This window comes from Oryctolagus cuniculus, chromosome 3 (genome assembly GCF_051225735.1).
Source record: "Oryctolagus cuniculus isolate XC-2025 breed Fujian yellow rabbit chromosome 3, ASM5122573v1, whole genome shotgun sequence".
In the NCBI taxonomy this organism is placed as follows: domain Eukaryota; kingdom Metazoa; phylum Chordata; class Mammalia; order Lagomorpha; family Leporidae; genus Oryctolagus; species Oryctolagus cuniculus.
Genome location: NC_142869.1, coordinates 181,511,416 through 181,528,433, shown reverse-complemented (window position 1 = coordinate 181,528,433; position 17,018 = coordinate 181,511,416). Strand labels below are relative to the sequence as shown.

Below are 17,018 nucleotides of genomic sequence, written 5' to 3'. Positions count from 1 at the left end.
AGGGTGGCAGGGGAAGAAAATAAACCCTCTACAGGGAATACAGCATTTCTTTTTTTCAAAAAATCTGATGCAGATCATATATTAATACCCCTTTCTGCACAGTGCTGTTCATGCCGTGGGTTATTGGTAAAAGTTAGTTACTGAATGAAAAAAAAAATTGAATGATACAACTCAACACAGATTGTTTCTTTCCAATTTGATCCTGCAAAGCTCCATCGTTTGTATCTGTTTGCTCACTTAAGGTCACATTGCAAAGGTGGCAGTCTCTGGGTGAGATTGAGGCATGTGGGCAATGCCTGCACTTATGAATGCCATGGGTAACTTGCGTGTGAATGCATTATAGGAGAGAACATATCTAAATCATACCAGTTCTGATGTTTGATGAACTTGTCTTAGAACATCCTGATTGAGACAGTCCTAGGGATGTAAGGATCCTCAGGTGCAGCGGGTTCCTGGCTTGGGTCTGAGTTGAGGACTTCCTTCAGGGCTGGGCTGGGCTGGCTGGGCTGTGACTGTGGCCCCTTCACGTCCTTTTCAGGTTTGTGTCAGACCGGGTGACCTGGGACATAGATGGTCAGTTCCTGCTGGGCCCGGCCTTCCTGGTCAGCCCTGTGCTGGAGCCCGTGAGTAGGGGGCCTCTGGTGGGCAGAGGGTCCCAGCTGTGAGGCTGGAGAACAGTGTGGGGAGAAGAGGCCTGGTGCCGGGTCCTGACACCTGCTTCTTGTCCTGCATTTGTCACTTTCTCTCTTGTGAGCACATTACTTAGGTACTCTGGGCTACAGGTCCTTCCTCTTAATTTTTTAAAAAATTGTAAAGATTTATTTGTTTATTGAAAGTCAGAGTTACGGAGAGAGGTAGAGACAAGAGAGAGAGGTCTTCCATCCGCTGGTTCACTCCCCAGATGGCTGCAATGGCCAGAGCTGAGCCAGTCCAAAGCCAGGAGCCAGGAGCTTCTGCCAGTTCTCCAACATGGGTGCAGGGGCCCAAGCACTTGGGCCCTCCTCTGCTGCTTTCCTAGGTGCATTAACAGGGAGCTGGATCAGAAGTGGAGCAGCTGGGACTTGAACCGGTGCCTATATGATGCCACCACCAGGTCAGGCCTTTAACCTGCTGTACCGCAGCACTGGCCCCACCTCCTTCCACAGTAATTCTGGTTCCTCAGTCACTCAGGACTAAAAGTCCTTTCTGATGTATTTGAACGTACAGTCATTTCCCCATTCACTAAAATAAGGAATATGAGCTCAGGTAGAGGAAGCAATACAAATACTTCTTTATATCCCTCTGTGACTATTAAAACAAATCTTTTCAGTAGAACCACTTGCAACAATGTTTGCAAGATTGTTGCTGGCTGCCTCTTCCCTTCCTTCTGCCAGATGCCCTCCCACGAGCAGGACTTGTTTCTTTAGTCCTCAGCTGGTAATTTGGCTTCTGGTTGAAATACTAGTTAATTTCAGCCTCCTCCAAATTTTCTACAACTACATGGGGCAAGCATTTGATACAGAAATTCGGGTGCCCTTGGAATGCCTGCATTCCATTTCAGAACGTTTAGTTTGAGTCCTGGCTCCTCTACTTCCAGTCCAACATCCTGCTAACGTTCACCTTGCAGGGCAGCAGGTGATGGATCAAATCCTTGGGTTCCTGCTACTCATGTGGGAGAGCTGAAATGACTCAGGCTTCTGTCTTTGGGTTTCCCCCAAACCTCAGATCTCCCCTTCTCTCCCTATCACTTTAAGATGTTACATGGTGTGTACAAGATTTTTTTCTGTCTCTCACCCAAACTTAGGTTTGGTCTCTTCAAAGAAGGCATGGGGAATATTTATAAGCAAATGGTAACTTTTGTCACTTACAGTCTAGGAACAGAAAGAGGGCTTTATCAAAGCCCCTTGTTTAGGGGAGATAAGTCTCCCCGATCATAAACAGAAAGGTTCCCCACAATGCCGAGCAGTACAGAGATTTCGGAAGTGAGTGCAAGGCTGTCACTATGGGTTTAGCCTCTTTCCTTTGCAAACTGATTACACTTTTGTGGGTAGCTGTGCCCACCACCCATGCCTTGTCTGTGTTCAATTCCAGAATGCCAGAGAAGTCACTGTGTATTTCCCTGGAGCCCGCTGGTATGACTACTACACGGTAAGTTTTCTAAATATGTATACAGCCTGGGAACAATGTGGAGCACAAAAAAGCTTCTGATCAGATAAATCTCAGGCCAAATGCTGTGTTGGGTCCCACCTGCTGTGTGATTTCAGCCCCATCGCGTCAAACCTTGTCCCTTCAGTTTCCCACCTCCAGAGGAGTGAACAAGTCCCTCGGGGCGGGGCTGTGAACCCACTCGTAAGGCAGCTCACTCAGCGCCTGGCTGCTCGAGGGTGCTCTTTATGAGCCTGTTTTCATCCTTCCTCCCACCATCCCTGCCCGGTGTGGTGTATAAGGCAGAGATTGGTGAACATGCAAAACTGTTCTATTACTACAGTTTTTGTTCATATCCCCTTCTGCTGTGTGTAAGTATAGAGGTCTTTTAATACTAGTCTTTTTGTATTTATTTATTTGATAGGTGGAGTTACAGACAGAGAGAGGGAGATGGCAGAGAGAAAGGTCTTCCATTTGCTGGTTCACTCCCCAAGTGGCTACAATGGCCGTAACTGGGTCGCTAAGAAGCTAGGAGTGTCTTCCAGGTCTCCCACATGGGTGCAGGGTTCAAGCACTTAGGCCATCCTCCACTGCTTTCCCAGGCCATAGCATAGGGCTGGATAGGAAGAGAAGCAGCTGGGACTAGAACCAGTGCCCATATGGGATGCCACCACCACAGGTGGAGGCTTAGGCCACCATGCCGTAGCGCTGGCTCCAATCCTAATTTTTTAATTAAACATCTTCCTGTATAGTATAGATGCTCAAAGAATGATCGTTCCATAGAATTACCTTAGGTCAGCTATTATGAGCCAGTCTGTAAAATGCTAAGTTGGGACCTGACCCATATAATTGTAACAGTGCAAGTGCATTTAGAAATGGGAGCCGAGCAAGGTTTTGCCGTCATATGAGTGCAGGGCTGTTGTGAGCCCAGTACAGAGCCTGTGCTTACAGGTCATCAAAGCAATTTTTGGGTGATCCTTGAGGGACACAGTCACGGTCGATTCTCATGAGAACTGAAGTGGCTGCTCCTCACTTTCTAACTAGGATGCCCCTCTTGATTTCTTTTTTAAAGAGTTGTTTTATTTATTTGAAAGGCAGAGCTACAGAGAGACAGGGGAGAGAGAGAGAGATCTTCCATCCACTAATTCATTCCCCCGTTGGTTGCAATGCCCTGGGCTGGGCCAGGCCAAAGCAAGGAGCCTGGAGCTTCATCCAGGGACCTGGATTGGAAGTGGAGCAGCCAGGACTTGAACTGGTGTCCATATGGGATTCTGGTGTCTCAGGCGGTGGCTTGATCTGCTTAGCCACATGCCAGCCCCCTTCCTACTTTGAGGAGGAACAGGGAAGGACTGGAAATACAGTAGGCAGACAAGAAGCCCCTCTCACCTAGGGGGGTTGCAGTAGGATTGGTTGAACACTGGACAAGACCAGGGGAAGCTTGTCTGACCTGAGCGCCCCTGACTGTGTTTCTTGTTGGTAGCCTGCTTCCGTCTTTGGTTAAGACTCTGCTGAGTGCTTCCAGCCAAGGTCTTCTGGGAGGGAGCAGCCATCATTGTTTAAGTGGCTCTGAGTTTGCACGCCAGCCTTCCCATTCACTAAAGTCAGTCCTTCAGAGTACGCTCAGGTTCCTGGTGTAGGGCCTGGACTATGCAGACAGTCCAAGGTGTGCATTGTTGTAAGGCTGGCCCTGAACTTACATGACTTTGAGAATGAGAGCCTCTCTAGGTTTTATTATTTTTGAAAAGATTTATTCATTTATTTGAAAAGCACAGTTACCGAGAGATAGAGAGATCTCTCATCTGTTGTCTCACTCCCCAAATTGCTAGACTGGCCAGGCTTGTACCAAGCAAAGGCCTGGAGCCAGGAACTCCATCCAGGACTCTCACATGGGTGGCAAATGCCAAAGCCCTCGGGCCATCATCCATTGCTCTCCCAGGCATATCAGCAGGGAGCTGGGTTGGAAGTGGAGCAGTTGGGACACAAACCAGTGCTCATGTGGGATGCCGGTGCACCAGCTGGTGGCTTAATGCACTGTGCCTCATGTGGGGTGTCGGCGCACCAGATGGTAGCTTAATGCACTGTGCCTCACGTGGGATGCCGGCGCACCAGATGGTGGCTTAATGCACTGTGCCTCACGTGGGATGCCGGCACACCAGATGGTGGCTTAATGCACTGTGCCTCACGTGGGATGCCAGCACACCAGATGGTGGCTTAGGCGCTGTGCCCTAATGCTGGTCCCTCCAGTCGCTGTGCACCCTAGGTACCTCCCTGGTCTCACTCTAGTCTCAGTCTGGCTCGGATGAATAACCTCACTGAGCTGTAGGTGATGGGAATCGGTAAGCAGTTCTCTCTGGACTTCCCCATGTGATCTGGAGCTGCTGTTGGCTTGTCAGAAACACTAATTTGAAGATACTCTAGGAAGCTTGTGGGAGAGCAGTACTAAAAGATAAGTTTATTTTGGTGTAAAAATTTTTGGAATTTATGTAAAGTTTTTCCATAATATTCATTTTCCATGAACTTTTTGAAGTCACGTGGTGTTTATGCAAATAATGATATATTCTACATAAAAGAAAGTTAAATGTGAGGGCTAATAAAGAAAATTGTCCCACAATGACCAACTTTGTATATAGAATTTGAATAGAAGAACCCTTTCATCATCCGGGATTTGATGAAGATGGATAGGTAAAGAAATCATGTAGAAATCCAGAACTTTGTAGAGCGAGCCCTTGGGAGAAAAGGAAAGTTACTGTTTACAATTTTAGTAACTTCCTCTAGGTTCTCTAGCAGGTACTGGAATACTTTGGCCAGTTAAGTCTGATGTCATCTATTTTATAAATAAGGTTTAGATCAAAGTTACATACATTTATTTACTGATATAAAATGACTACTCCTTACTTGTATTGTACCAGTTCTCAGAGTCAGGGAGTTTGCCTACCAGGAGACGTTTGGCAGTGCCTGGAGACGATTTTGCTTACCCCAGTGGTGTGGGAGTGGGGTTGCTTCCGACATCTACTGGGTAGACACTGAAGATGCAACTAAATATGAACGAAGCACTGGGCAGCCTCAGCAGAGTTATCTCACTCCTTATGCAAGTGGTACAGACAGCAAGAAGCCCGCTGCAGTTGTGAAAATGTGGCAGGGGCACCTCCTATCCACGAGGCAGACATGAAGGCAGGTATGTTAGGTTAAAGTTATGGAAAGAAGTGGTCATCAGAGAAGGAGGTACTTTTCTCTTAATGGGGGAGAGAACTTCCACTTTGCTTATGGCCCTGTCTAAATACTGTTGGAGTTTGTGGACTCAAGAGGCTTCCATAGCCCAGGCAGCTCATGTCAAGAGCCTCAGGTGATCACCGACATCATACATGAGTTTTAATTGTTAACAACAGGAGTCACTGTGCACTAACTTCCCACGCAGGACCTCTGTCTTCAAAGAGTTGGATTATAATAATGTCTAAGTGCTCTCAAAAGATGTATCATTCTTGGGTGCTTCTTTAAAGTTAATCAAGTTTCTTTAAAAAAAAAAAAGAAGTGAAATTAACTTCAAGATCCAATGAGTTTGAAAAGCCCTTGTCTTGACTGTTGAGGAACACTTTTTTTTTTTTTTCATGGAAATTGTTGAAATCTTTACTTAGTATAGAGTTGGTCTTCTGTATACAAAGTTAATTGAAAATGGATCTTAGTGAAGAATGGAACTGGGAATGGGAGAGGGAGGAAGAAGGGGTGGGAGTGTGGGTGGGAGGGCGGGTTTGGTGTAAAGAATCAGTATATTCCTAAAGTTGTATTTATGAAATGCATGAAGTTTATATTCATTAAATAAAAGATTTCCTTGGGGGAAAAAAAGAAATGCATTTAACTGCAAGCAACAAGAAAAAAAATTTAAAAAATAAAGTTATGGGTTCTTGCAGTAAGTCTACTCATCTTAATATTTCCTGTGAAGTAGGAGTTGCATGTGTTACTGACATGGGTGAGTTGGACGTTGGGGAAGAGGCAGACAAAGCAGACTTTTGGTTATAGAATCCATCTAAAAGTGCCATTGTGAAGGCATTTCAGGAACCTACAAGCAGTGGGTGAAGGCGTTGTTCCACCTCCTCCAGACACAGAGACAGGCAGTGGAGTGAGGGTAGCGGGGACCCAAGCTAAGGTGTCATGTCGCGGGAGCTGTAAAACCCCAGATGGCAAGTCTTGCACAAATGGGGTAGCCATCACTGAAGACTTCACTCAGCAGCTGGGGCAGTGTGGGGAGTGTAGTGACAGGTGTGCTGAAAGGTGAGTCGCAAGCAGCGCATTCGGAGCTGTGGAGGAGACGTCTGGCCCAGTGTGTTGCATCGTTGTGCCGGCTCCCTCTCATCTCTCCTGTTCTGCCCACAGGGTGCGGATGTTAATGCAAAGGCCCAGTGGAAGGTCCTGCCCGCCCCTCTTGACCACATCAACCTTCATGTCCGGGGCGGCTACATCCTGCCCTGGCAGGAGCCTGCGCTGAACACCAACCAGAGGTGAGCGTGGACGGGGGTCCCCTCTCCATGGCAGTTAGTGCACCGCTCTGTAATGAAGCCCAGCGGTGTGGAGGCATGGATGCTTACTGGTGAGGGTTAGGACATCTCTATCTCCTGTGACACTATTGTCACCAGAGAAGGATATACGTGGTGATACTACCTTTGTGCCTAACAAAAACATTCAAAAGTGATTTAAAAAATTGTGCCCCTTATCTATGTCTCTCACATTAAATATTGTTACCCACAGTCGGCAGAACGCTCTTGGTCTTATCATCGCCCTGGATGAGAACAAAGAAGCGAAAGGTGAACTCTTCTGGGATGACGGAGACACCAAAGGTGAGCACACACACAGACGCACATATGTATACATAGAGACTTCATTTCACTGTCAACTGGCACCTGGAAGATATGTTTTCATGCACATTCTGTAATTGAGTGTGTAGATATCCTTTCCAAAAGTAACAATGAATACATATGGATGATATGAAAGTGATTCCAGTGAGGCAGTGAGAATACACTGATGTTGTGTGTACAATGTGTGCATACATTCTCGCCCTTCTTTTCTGTCTCCTGTGCACTAATGACTGGGCCTCTCACTTAGGAAATAGCTGAGACACTTCCCGTGGGAGCACGTGCAGGGGAAACTGTACCGGGCTGCAGGGGGATGCAGATCACAGAATAGCAGTGACGTGGTCTTGGGAACTCTGTCCATAATAGTAATGTTGATTTACAAACATGCATTTAATTAATTAAGTGAAAATATTAAGTTGGCAAGTCAATACTGACTACATTCAGTGTATGCAATGTCATGGTTTGATACAAATAAACGCATATAACGATGATCACAATCCACTTAACTAATACGGCCATCACGGTTACTGCACCTTAGATACCCAGAGTCTGCCTGTCTTGTAACTGAAGGTTCACTTGGACCAGCAGCTTCCCTCTTTCTTACCCCCATCCTGGAAGCCCCCATTCTTCCCTGTGCCCCTAGGGGTTCATTTCTCATGTTTCATTGTTAATATAAAGAGAACACATTTCATGCATTCCACAGCTACGGTTTCAAGAAGACCACCACATTTCCCTCCCTCCTCCTCCCCACCCTCCTTCCTCTCTCTCCTCTATTCTTTCCATCAGTTTTCACAAGGACATGATTTTAATCCACTCTATATGTATAGGCTTAATTCACCACTAACCATAATATCCAACAAGTAAAAAGTGGAAGACCACAGTATCGCAGAGTTCACTTTGTTAGATCCCAAATATAAATGAGATCATGTCATGTTTGTCTCACTGTATCTGGCTTATATTGCTTAATATAATATGCAGGTTCTTCCGTGTTGTCACAAATAGCATTTCCTTTTTATGGCTGCATAATATTCCATTTTCTGTAGTCCCATATTTCTTTAACCGTTGGTTGACTCATTGATTTACACATTGACACATCTTGGCTATTGTGAAAAAGAAATCAAAAACTTAAATATAAGGGTAAAAACTGTGAAGACTTAACAGAAAACAAAGTAAAAATTTCCTTGTCACTGCTGTTGGCAATGATGTTTTGGGTATAACTCCAAAAGCATGGAAAGCAAAAAACAAGTGGTGCTGCATCAAACAAAGGCTTCTGTTCAGTAAAGAAAAATAAGTGGAGTGAAAATTCAGTTACAGGGTGGGGTAAAATATTTCCAAGCCATAAACTTGCATCTAGAAAATGGACTAATCATAAAAATCTATAAGGAACTCATGTGAATCTGTAGCAAAAAAAAACCCAAATAACCCAATTAAAAAGTAGGGAAAGTACCCAAATAAATGTTTCCAAAGAAGATAATCAGATGGCCAACAGGTGCACAAAAATCTCTAATATTATTAATCAGCAGAGAAATGCTAAATTATAAATTTATAGATCATAAATCAAAATAAGACGTCACCTAACAGGTTAGGATGAACTATTATGAAAAGTTCAAAGGACAGAAGGTGCTGATGAGGGTTTGGAGAAAAGTCAACACTTCACACTGCTGATGGGAATGTAGATCGGCACAGTCATTGTGGAAAACTAGAGGCTCCTCAAGAGGTTTAGAACAGGTGAACCGTGGAGTCCAGCAGCCCTTCCTCTGGGCTTGTGTCCCAAGCAGAACTCAGCATCTTGAAGGTGCACCTTCATGCTCACTGAGCGTTGCTCACAACAGTCAAGCTGTGGAAGACATGTGTACCACTGATGGATGGACTGTGGGACACGTACACAGTGGAGTATTATTCAGCCCCAAAGAGACATGCTGCCGTTTGCAATGTCAAGATGCAGCTTGAAGGAGAGGCAGGATGAACGCTGTGTCTGTGGAGGGCAGTCCAGTCTGACTTTTCTCTCTCTCACTTGCAGATACTGTGGCCAATAACGTTTACCTTTTGTGTGAGTTTTCCGTCACCCAAGTGAGTAACCACTTTTTATCAATCTGTTAGGTACAGGCTTTTGTCTGACTGGTAGCACATGTGTGCTTTGTACTTGTGCGCTTAACACGTGAGACTTCATATGAACTGATGACTACAGCTGAGTGCATTTGCAGTTGGATTGAGCTCTGAGCGTTGAATCATTCATGTTATCAAAAGGGGACAATGATGTGCACATAGATAAATCTGAGCAGTGGCATTTTTAAGAAGATTGAAAAGAAGTTTGTATTTTCATGATTTTTTTTTACTCAGGAAATTATTAAAATGGGTTTTGCTCCTCAGAACTAAGAGGTAACAGCGCCTCAGAGTGTCAGGTCTAGGACGAAATGAATGACATGAGTCTGTGTGTAGCATACATGCCTGTGTGCTTAATTTTCCTTGGCTGTTTTGCAGAACCTCCTGGATGTGAAGGTTTCACAAGCAGGCTACAGAGATCCCAACAATTTAGCCTTTAAAGAGATTAAAATCTTTGGGACACAGGAACCTAGCAATGTTACCGTGAAGCACAACGGTGTCCTGAGTCAGATGTCTCCTAAAGTCACTTACGATCACAACCTGAAGGTAAAAGTCCATCTTATTCTACCATTTACCAAGAGCTGTTTGCAGCAACGTGACATCCCGTCTTGCTAAAGCGGCATGAGTTCCACACGCGGAGGCCTGTGTGGGGGGTCTGGGTCTGGAAGGGAGGACAGAGATGAGGAGGTGGCCAGAGCTCGGGAGTGGGGACCAAGCACTGTGGTCTTCCCATCCCCTGGACCACCCTTACCCTTCCGTGTTCTTCTAGCTGCAGCTCCACGTTCAAAGAAATAGAAATCACGGGACAAGGAGGAGCCAGGTTAGGGAAATGGGGAATGGGAGTAGAAGTAAAGTGGATCAGAAAGCTGCTGGCTGACGATGGAAAGTTAAGGGTGGGAGGTGGGAGCCCCATGAATTAGAATTCTGAAGTGCTTTATCTTAAAAAAATTGTTTTTTTTATATGAGATATGTGACTCACTTCAATACATTCATTTTGAAGATATACTTTAAGATGTGAATCTGATAATCCTATGTAATGGTAAATATTTTTAGATGATAATAATAAAGGGATTTTTTTAATTAGTTGTCATGAGAATTGACACTCCTGCTAAACTTGTAATCTGTTAGCGTTTATGAAGAATGTGTTCCCCAAGGAATCCTCACGACAGATAAATGACCCAGTGTTGCAAGGACTGTGAAACACTTCCAGGTTTGGGGAAAATAAGTCAATTTTGTCTTCTACTATAGTGACATATGATGGAATTTCACATTTTGTCCTGACAACATATACCAAGGATGCATATAGAATGAGGTTAGAAACTCAATGGTGTATGGATGGTTCTGAGTATGGCAAAGTGTAAGCGTTTTGTAGGATGCATATGTGAAAATAAGCTCAATAGATGTTTGTCAAATTAATCTATCACGTTAAGACCTAAGGAACTTTTTGCTATTTGAATTTGGGGGAGACAACTTATACACATGAAACTTGTGAAGGCAGAGAAACCAAACTAACATACAAGAAATAATGACTTATCTCAACTGTTATTCAAAGCTTATGAGAAAAACATACCTCAGGACTAGAGCTGAGCCTTGGATGATGTTATATCAGGGATTAGTCAGTTACAAGTGACAGGAAACCCCAGCTAGCAATTTAAATAAATTGACATTTTCCTTCCTTTCTGCAGTAAGAAGTTTAGGAGGCAGAGAATTGCTGACACTGGTTCACTGGCTCAAGGTTGTCAGGGGCGAGGTGTTTTCTGTTGTGACTTGAAAGGGCTACTTAGTTCCAGTTGTAGCAGAAATGACTGGGGGTAGAAGGAGAGGGGAGGAGAGGGGAGGAGGGGAGGAGAGGAGAGGGGAGGAGAGGAGAGGAGAGGAGAGGAGAGGGGAGGAGAGGGGAGGAGAGGGGAGGAGAAGGGAGGAGAGGGGAGGAGAGAGATTAATTCAAGCCCTTAAATAAAAGAGAAAACACTTGGCTAGCAACACTCTGAATTTGAACTTAACCTCTTAAGGGTCACAGCTACATTTTATTGGTTAGAAATTGAGATCTTGATTGGAATTGAATATTCTAAACTGAAATAGTGAGTAAAAAAGGAACATTTCGTATGGGACAGACATCTAGCAGTGTATTCCACAAATAGACACATTTTAGTAGACAGGGCATTTACCTAGGTTAAACTTTCCAAGTTGAGCCATCACAGCAACTCAATCTAAGGACTGAGAATAGACTTACATTATTATTCAGTGAATTTTATGTAACTAGCATGGCTAATATTCACTTTTACATTGAGATCGGTTTAAATAGCAAATTTGTGGTTAGATTTGGGAAGTCTCAGGTGCCAAGATGACTTCACTCTTGATTTAATCTCAAGGGCCTCATATTGACCCTTGAATGAAGGCTGTGCCATTGAACATTGTCTAGAGTGTTGAGGGCAGCAGATTATTAGGTCAGGGAGGCGCAAGATGATTGCGACTGGGAGACCAGGAAAAGGATGATAATTCTTAGAATTTAATTTCACCGCTACAACCAAGTCAGAACTTTACCTTGGAATGTGCTATTATTAGAAGTGATAAGTACAAGAAAGATAAACAATATTATAGAAATATATTAAGTATTTGAATTGATGAGTAGGGTTTAGTGAAGGTTTCACAAATTTTAAGCATCTTGTTTTGGAGGAGAAGAAAAAGAGGCTGGGATATTAGAAATGGACAGTGTATAATGATTTTGTCAATGCATCAATTTTATAGTGATAAAAGTAAGACATAAACTATGGAAATAACCTGTCACAGAAGAATGGAGATGAGAGCCAGGTCATGTGCTTCTTATTGCTGTGTTCTTTCCGCCAGAACAAGAATTTCAGCTTTAACTGGGACCTGCAGGAGAGATCCTTTTAGACAAAATAAAGGGGAAAAGAGGAGTCAGGGTAGGAAGGAAAAGGGATGTTCATACCAGGTTCAGTCTGACCTAACTGCCCATGATATAATGTCCATGTCTGATAGAGTGAGAAATGTGTGCCCCTGAGTCCTTCCCTCCACCAGGCCTAAATTCTTCATGGCAGCTGCAGTTGTTCCATTGATGCTGGAGAATTTGGTCTTTGATTTCATTTTTAGGAAGGCCTTTGCCCTCTGGATGAATGTCCTTGCACCTTTCCATTCCCACAGGTGGCTGTTATCACAGAAATTGACCTTGCCCTGGGAGAAGCGTACACGGTGGAGTGGACCTTGACGACGACGAGGGATGAGGAAAAGATCGACTGCTATCCTGATGAGCAGGGAGTTTCTGCAGACAGCTGCATTTCCCGTGGCTGTGTCTGGGAGGTAACCAGACTTAATACCTTACAAGCCTTTCTGCTTACCCTGCACTGTGATGAGAATAGCCCCAGTACGTGCACAGCTACCTAAAACCCATAGAATGAGCTTCTAAAGGAACCTGACTTAGATGTGAATAGTAGGTGGAAATAGGAATGGGATAAATTTTCTTGATATTTGCTTTCTGACCAGGAATTTGAATGTGTGTGGCTCTATCAAATTGATCTGTAAGTGAATGTGTGATGGACTGGCTTTCTCTCTCCTTTTGAGTCTTCCTGCCATTTCTCTTTGCTGTTTCTGGGACCACACGCTGATCCAACACTGGCCTTTTCTTTCAGGAATCCAGTTCTCCTGGGGTCCCTTTCTGCTACTTCGTCAATGATCTATACTCGGTCAGCAATGTTCAGTATAACTCAGATGGAGCCACTGCTGACATCTCCCTAAAGTCCTCTGTTGAAGCCAACGCCTTCCCTTCCACACCCGTGAACCCCCTGCGCCTGCAAGTGACCTATCACAAGAATGAAATGCTGCAGTTTAAGGTAAGCACAGTTGTATAGTTCTGCATACAGTCCTATGGACTCAGTTCTAAGGGTACAGTTTAAAAACTTGTCATGGGACTCCAAATCCCATTAAAATTGGTGGTAAAAATGCCATCTTAATTGTTAAAGTGTTCAAATTAAGTGTTAAAGTGATCATATAGACAGGATTAAATGTTAAAGAGATCACATAATTAGCATCAAGTACCTGGTAATAATAATAGACAGAATTAAAATGGAGGGAATGTCCAACATGGGAAGCAGTCCACACAGCAGACTCATAGAATGACAATCACTTTAAGTAGCACTCTGACCTCAGAATCAACCCTTAAGGCATTTAGATGTTGTGTGGAAAGCCAAGATACTGTGGCAAAAAACATCCTACATGAAAGATCTCTGTGAGTGAGACTCCAGTGGAAAGAAGGGGCTATCAAAGAAGGAGGTACCTTTCTTTGAAGGAAGGAGAGAACTTCCACTTCACTTATGGCCTTGCCTAAATACTGATGGAGTTTGTGGTCACAAGAGACTTCCATAGCCTCGGTAGCTCATATCAAGAGCCTCAGGTGATCACTGACATGATGCATTAGACTGTTAATTGTTAAATTAACAACAGGAGTCACTGTGCACTTACTCCCCACGTAGGACCTCTGCCCTTAATGAGTTGTATTATGAGAATTAACTGCAAAACTGTTCTCAAACTGTACTTTATATGTTGTGTATATGTGTGTGTGTGTGTGTGTGCGCACAAACTGTTGAATCTTCACTTATTATAGAGTTGGTCTTCTGTATATAAAGTTAATTAAAATCAATCTTAATGAAGAATGGGATGGGAGAGGGAGTAGGAGGTGGGGCAGGAGTGCAGGAAGGAGGGCGGGTATGGGGGGAAGAACCACTATATTCCTAAAGTTGTACATATGAAATTTGCATTTGTTAAATAAAAGTTTTAAATACATACATACATACATACCTTGGGGGGAAAAAGGGTAATCACAGCTTTTACATCAGGTATTGGGTAGGCCTTTTCAGTTCTGTTACTTTTTGTTATTCAAGATTATAGACCCTAATAAAAGTTTACTCTGCTAAGTTGACCATGCAACAATAGACTAGATCCATATCCTGATCCTAAGAGCAATGTAAAGGCATTGATGGGACAGTGAGACCTGTCCCAATTTTCACTGTGAAAAGACTGCTGTGGCTACTGTAAGGAAACTGTGGGCAGAACAAGAGTGCTTGTGGAGAGACAAGTTAGAGACTCTCATTAGACCAGGTAAGGGACAGAGCTTAGAGTATGTACAGGAAAGGAGATAGAGAACGGTGGGCATGATGACATGGAGACGATTGTCTTACAGGACTTGGTGATGGATATACAGGTAGTGATGAAAGAGGGAATCATGAGACAATTATCATGTTTCTAACCTGCATCTGCGTGTAGATAGCAGTGATGTTAACTGACATAGGAACACTGAAACAGTCTGTGCTTTGTCTATACAAGATGATGAGTTCATGGTGGGCTCTGAATTTGAGTTATCTGTGAATAATCACTAAAGATTAGTGATTTGTTTTCCTTCCATGGTTTCATCATAACTAAGGGTGAAAGGAGGACTATCTGTTCTTATGTCTGTTTCTGTATTAAACTATGAGCCTCTTAAGGATAAGAATTCAATTTTTTATATTGGAGCTTCTGAAATCTTACTCAGAGGCTGATAGATTGTAAGCACTCAGGGTGTTTATTGAGAAATCAAATTAATGAGGTGAGGACACTGTGGCATTGACTGAAAGGTTCTTCACAGTGTGGCGTCAGTGTGGACTCTCCTAATGCAGGCATCATGCTCTTTTATGTTGGTGTCTTCATAGCACCAGCATATGGCAGTGCCTAATGGGTTTAAAGAGAATATACTCCCCTGGGGTATTAGCCCTAACTCCTGTCTACTCTGCCTTCTGACCATGCAGTAGTCTCTCCTAATTATTTGCATCTTTATGAGTCTACTTTTTAACATTCTGTGCCTTTGTTTTATTTCTTTACTAGAATGTATGATACCATTTCTGTGCTTGGTTAATGGCTATAAAGCTTTTAATGCCTGTATTTCTTCCATGTAACCATCTCATTCTCTCAAAAACAGCAACAGACGTTTCCTTTCCTGTAATCTCCCAGAAATCTGCACAGTTCTGCACTAGAACACACTATGCGGGATCATAGATCTTTCACATTCACTTCCCCAAACCAGGTGGATTTCTTAAAGTGACAGCCATGACTTATTTAGTTCACAACCCTAGTGTCCAGTACAGTGTTCACCAAGCAAATGGTAGATATGCAGTGACTCAGATTTATATGTAATCTATAATTCTTTTAATAAAACATACTTGAATTATTTGAGGGTTCTTTTTAAAATTTTATTTAAGTTATGCAAGTTTCATATATTTCTTATATGCACATTTAGGAACATAGTGACACTTCCCCCTTACCCTTCCTCCTGCCCACACTCCAACACTTCTACCCCCCTCTCACATTCCCAAACTTAACTTTAAAAAAGATCTATTTTCAGTATACTTAATGATAGTGTAGTTAACCCTACTCTAAGTAAAAGAGTTCAACAAATAGTATGATGAGGAAAAAAAAGCTGTTCCTCAATGGAGGAGACAGGATGATAAACACTCATTGAGTCTCAAAATGTCCATTCCACTCCAATCCATTACGCTTCAGGTATACTTAGTGAAGTTAGCCAGTCCCCAAAAGACAGATACCATATGTTTTCCCTGAACATAAATAACTAAAAGAATACTTGAAATGGGGGGGTCCTTTTAATTCTGAAAGTTTTCAGGTCTTCATATATTCATATGCACATAAAATTAATAATTACGTTATATATTATATAAAAAATAAAAAAATAATGATATATTCATAGATGCCACACTGATTTCTGAATTATTTTTCACGTTTGCACAAATTTCCAAGTGAATACATTAATGTGATAGAGACCTTAAAAATGAGACAGGCACTAGCAATCAGGGAAATGCAAATCAAAACCACAATGAGGTTTCACCTCACCCCAGTTAGAATGGCTCACATACAGAAATCTACCAACAATAGATGCTGGAGAGGATGTGGGGAAAAAGGGACACTAACCCACTGTTGGTGGGAATGCAAATTGGTTAAGCCACTATGGAAGTCACTCTGGAGATTCCTCAGAAACCAGAATATAATCCTACCATTCAACCCAGCCATCCCACTCCTTGGAATTTGCCCAGAGGAAATGAAATTGGCAAATAAGAAAGCTGTCTGCACATTGATGTTTACTGCAGCTCAATTCACAATAGCTAAGACCTGGAGTCAATCTAAATGCCGATCAACAGTAGATTGGATAAAGAAATTATGGGACATGTACTCTATAGAATACTATACAGCAGTCAAAAACAATGAAATCCGGTCATTTGCAACAAGATGGAGGAATCTGGGAAACATCATGCTGAGTGAATTAAGCCAGTCCCAAAGGAACAAATATCATATGTTCTCCCTGATTGGCGACAACTAACTGAACACCAAAGGGGAAACTTGTTGAAGTGAAATAACATTATGAGAAACAGTGACTTGATCAGCCCTTGTCCTGACTGTTGATGTACAAATTAATACTTTATCCCTTTTAGTATTTTTTTGTTCTACTTAATCCTATTGGTTGAACTCTGTGATTAACACACAATTATTCTTAGGTGTTTAAATTTTAAGTGAAAAGTGATCCCTGTTAAATATGAGTGGGAATAAGAGAGGGAGGAGAAGTACAATTTGGGAAATGCTCAATAGGACTTGCCCTAAATGGTGGAGTTAGAATCATGCCAGGGGATCCCAATACAATCCCATCAAGGTGGCATGTACCAGTGCCATCTCACTAGTCAAAGTGATCAATTTCAGTTCACAGTTGATCACACTGATAGGTCTAAGAGTCAAAGGGATCACACAAACAAGACTTGTGTCTGCTAATCCTAGCTGATAGAATCAAAAAGGGAGAGAACAATCCATCATGGGAAGCAGGATACACAGCAGATTTATAGAATGGCAGATGTCCCAAATAGCACTCTGGCCTCAGAATCAGCCCTTAAGGCATTCGGA

The 17,018-nt window shown here is 43.0% G+C and overlaps 1 protein-coding gene across 1 annotated transcript in view; it reads left to right on the top strand.

The window, feature by feature from the left end:
* The window catches only part of LOC100358478 (uncharacterized), a 285,002-nt gene that overhangs the window by 77,813 nt on the left and 190,171 nt on the right, over positions 1-17,018 (top strand). The window contains exons 69-76 of the mRNA XM_089328728.1: positions 539-623; positions 2,071-2,127; positions 6,493-6,617; positions 6,865-6,953; positions 8,989-9,038; positions 9,450-9,617; positions 12,234-12,389; positions 12,719-12,919. Of these exons, the coding sequence (XP_089184854.1) occupies positions 539-623; positions 2,071-2,127; positions 6,493-6,617; positions 6,865-6,953; positions 8,989-9,038; positions 9,450-9,617; positions 12,234-12,389; positions 12,719-12,919 (931 nt within the window). The remainder of the gene's footprint in view (positions 1-538; positions 624-2,070; positions 2,128-6,492; positions 6,618-6,864; positions 6,954-8,988; positions 9,039-9,449; positions 9,618-12,233; positions 12,390-12,718; positions 12,920-17,018) is intronic.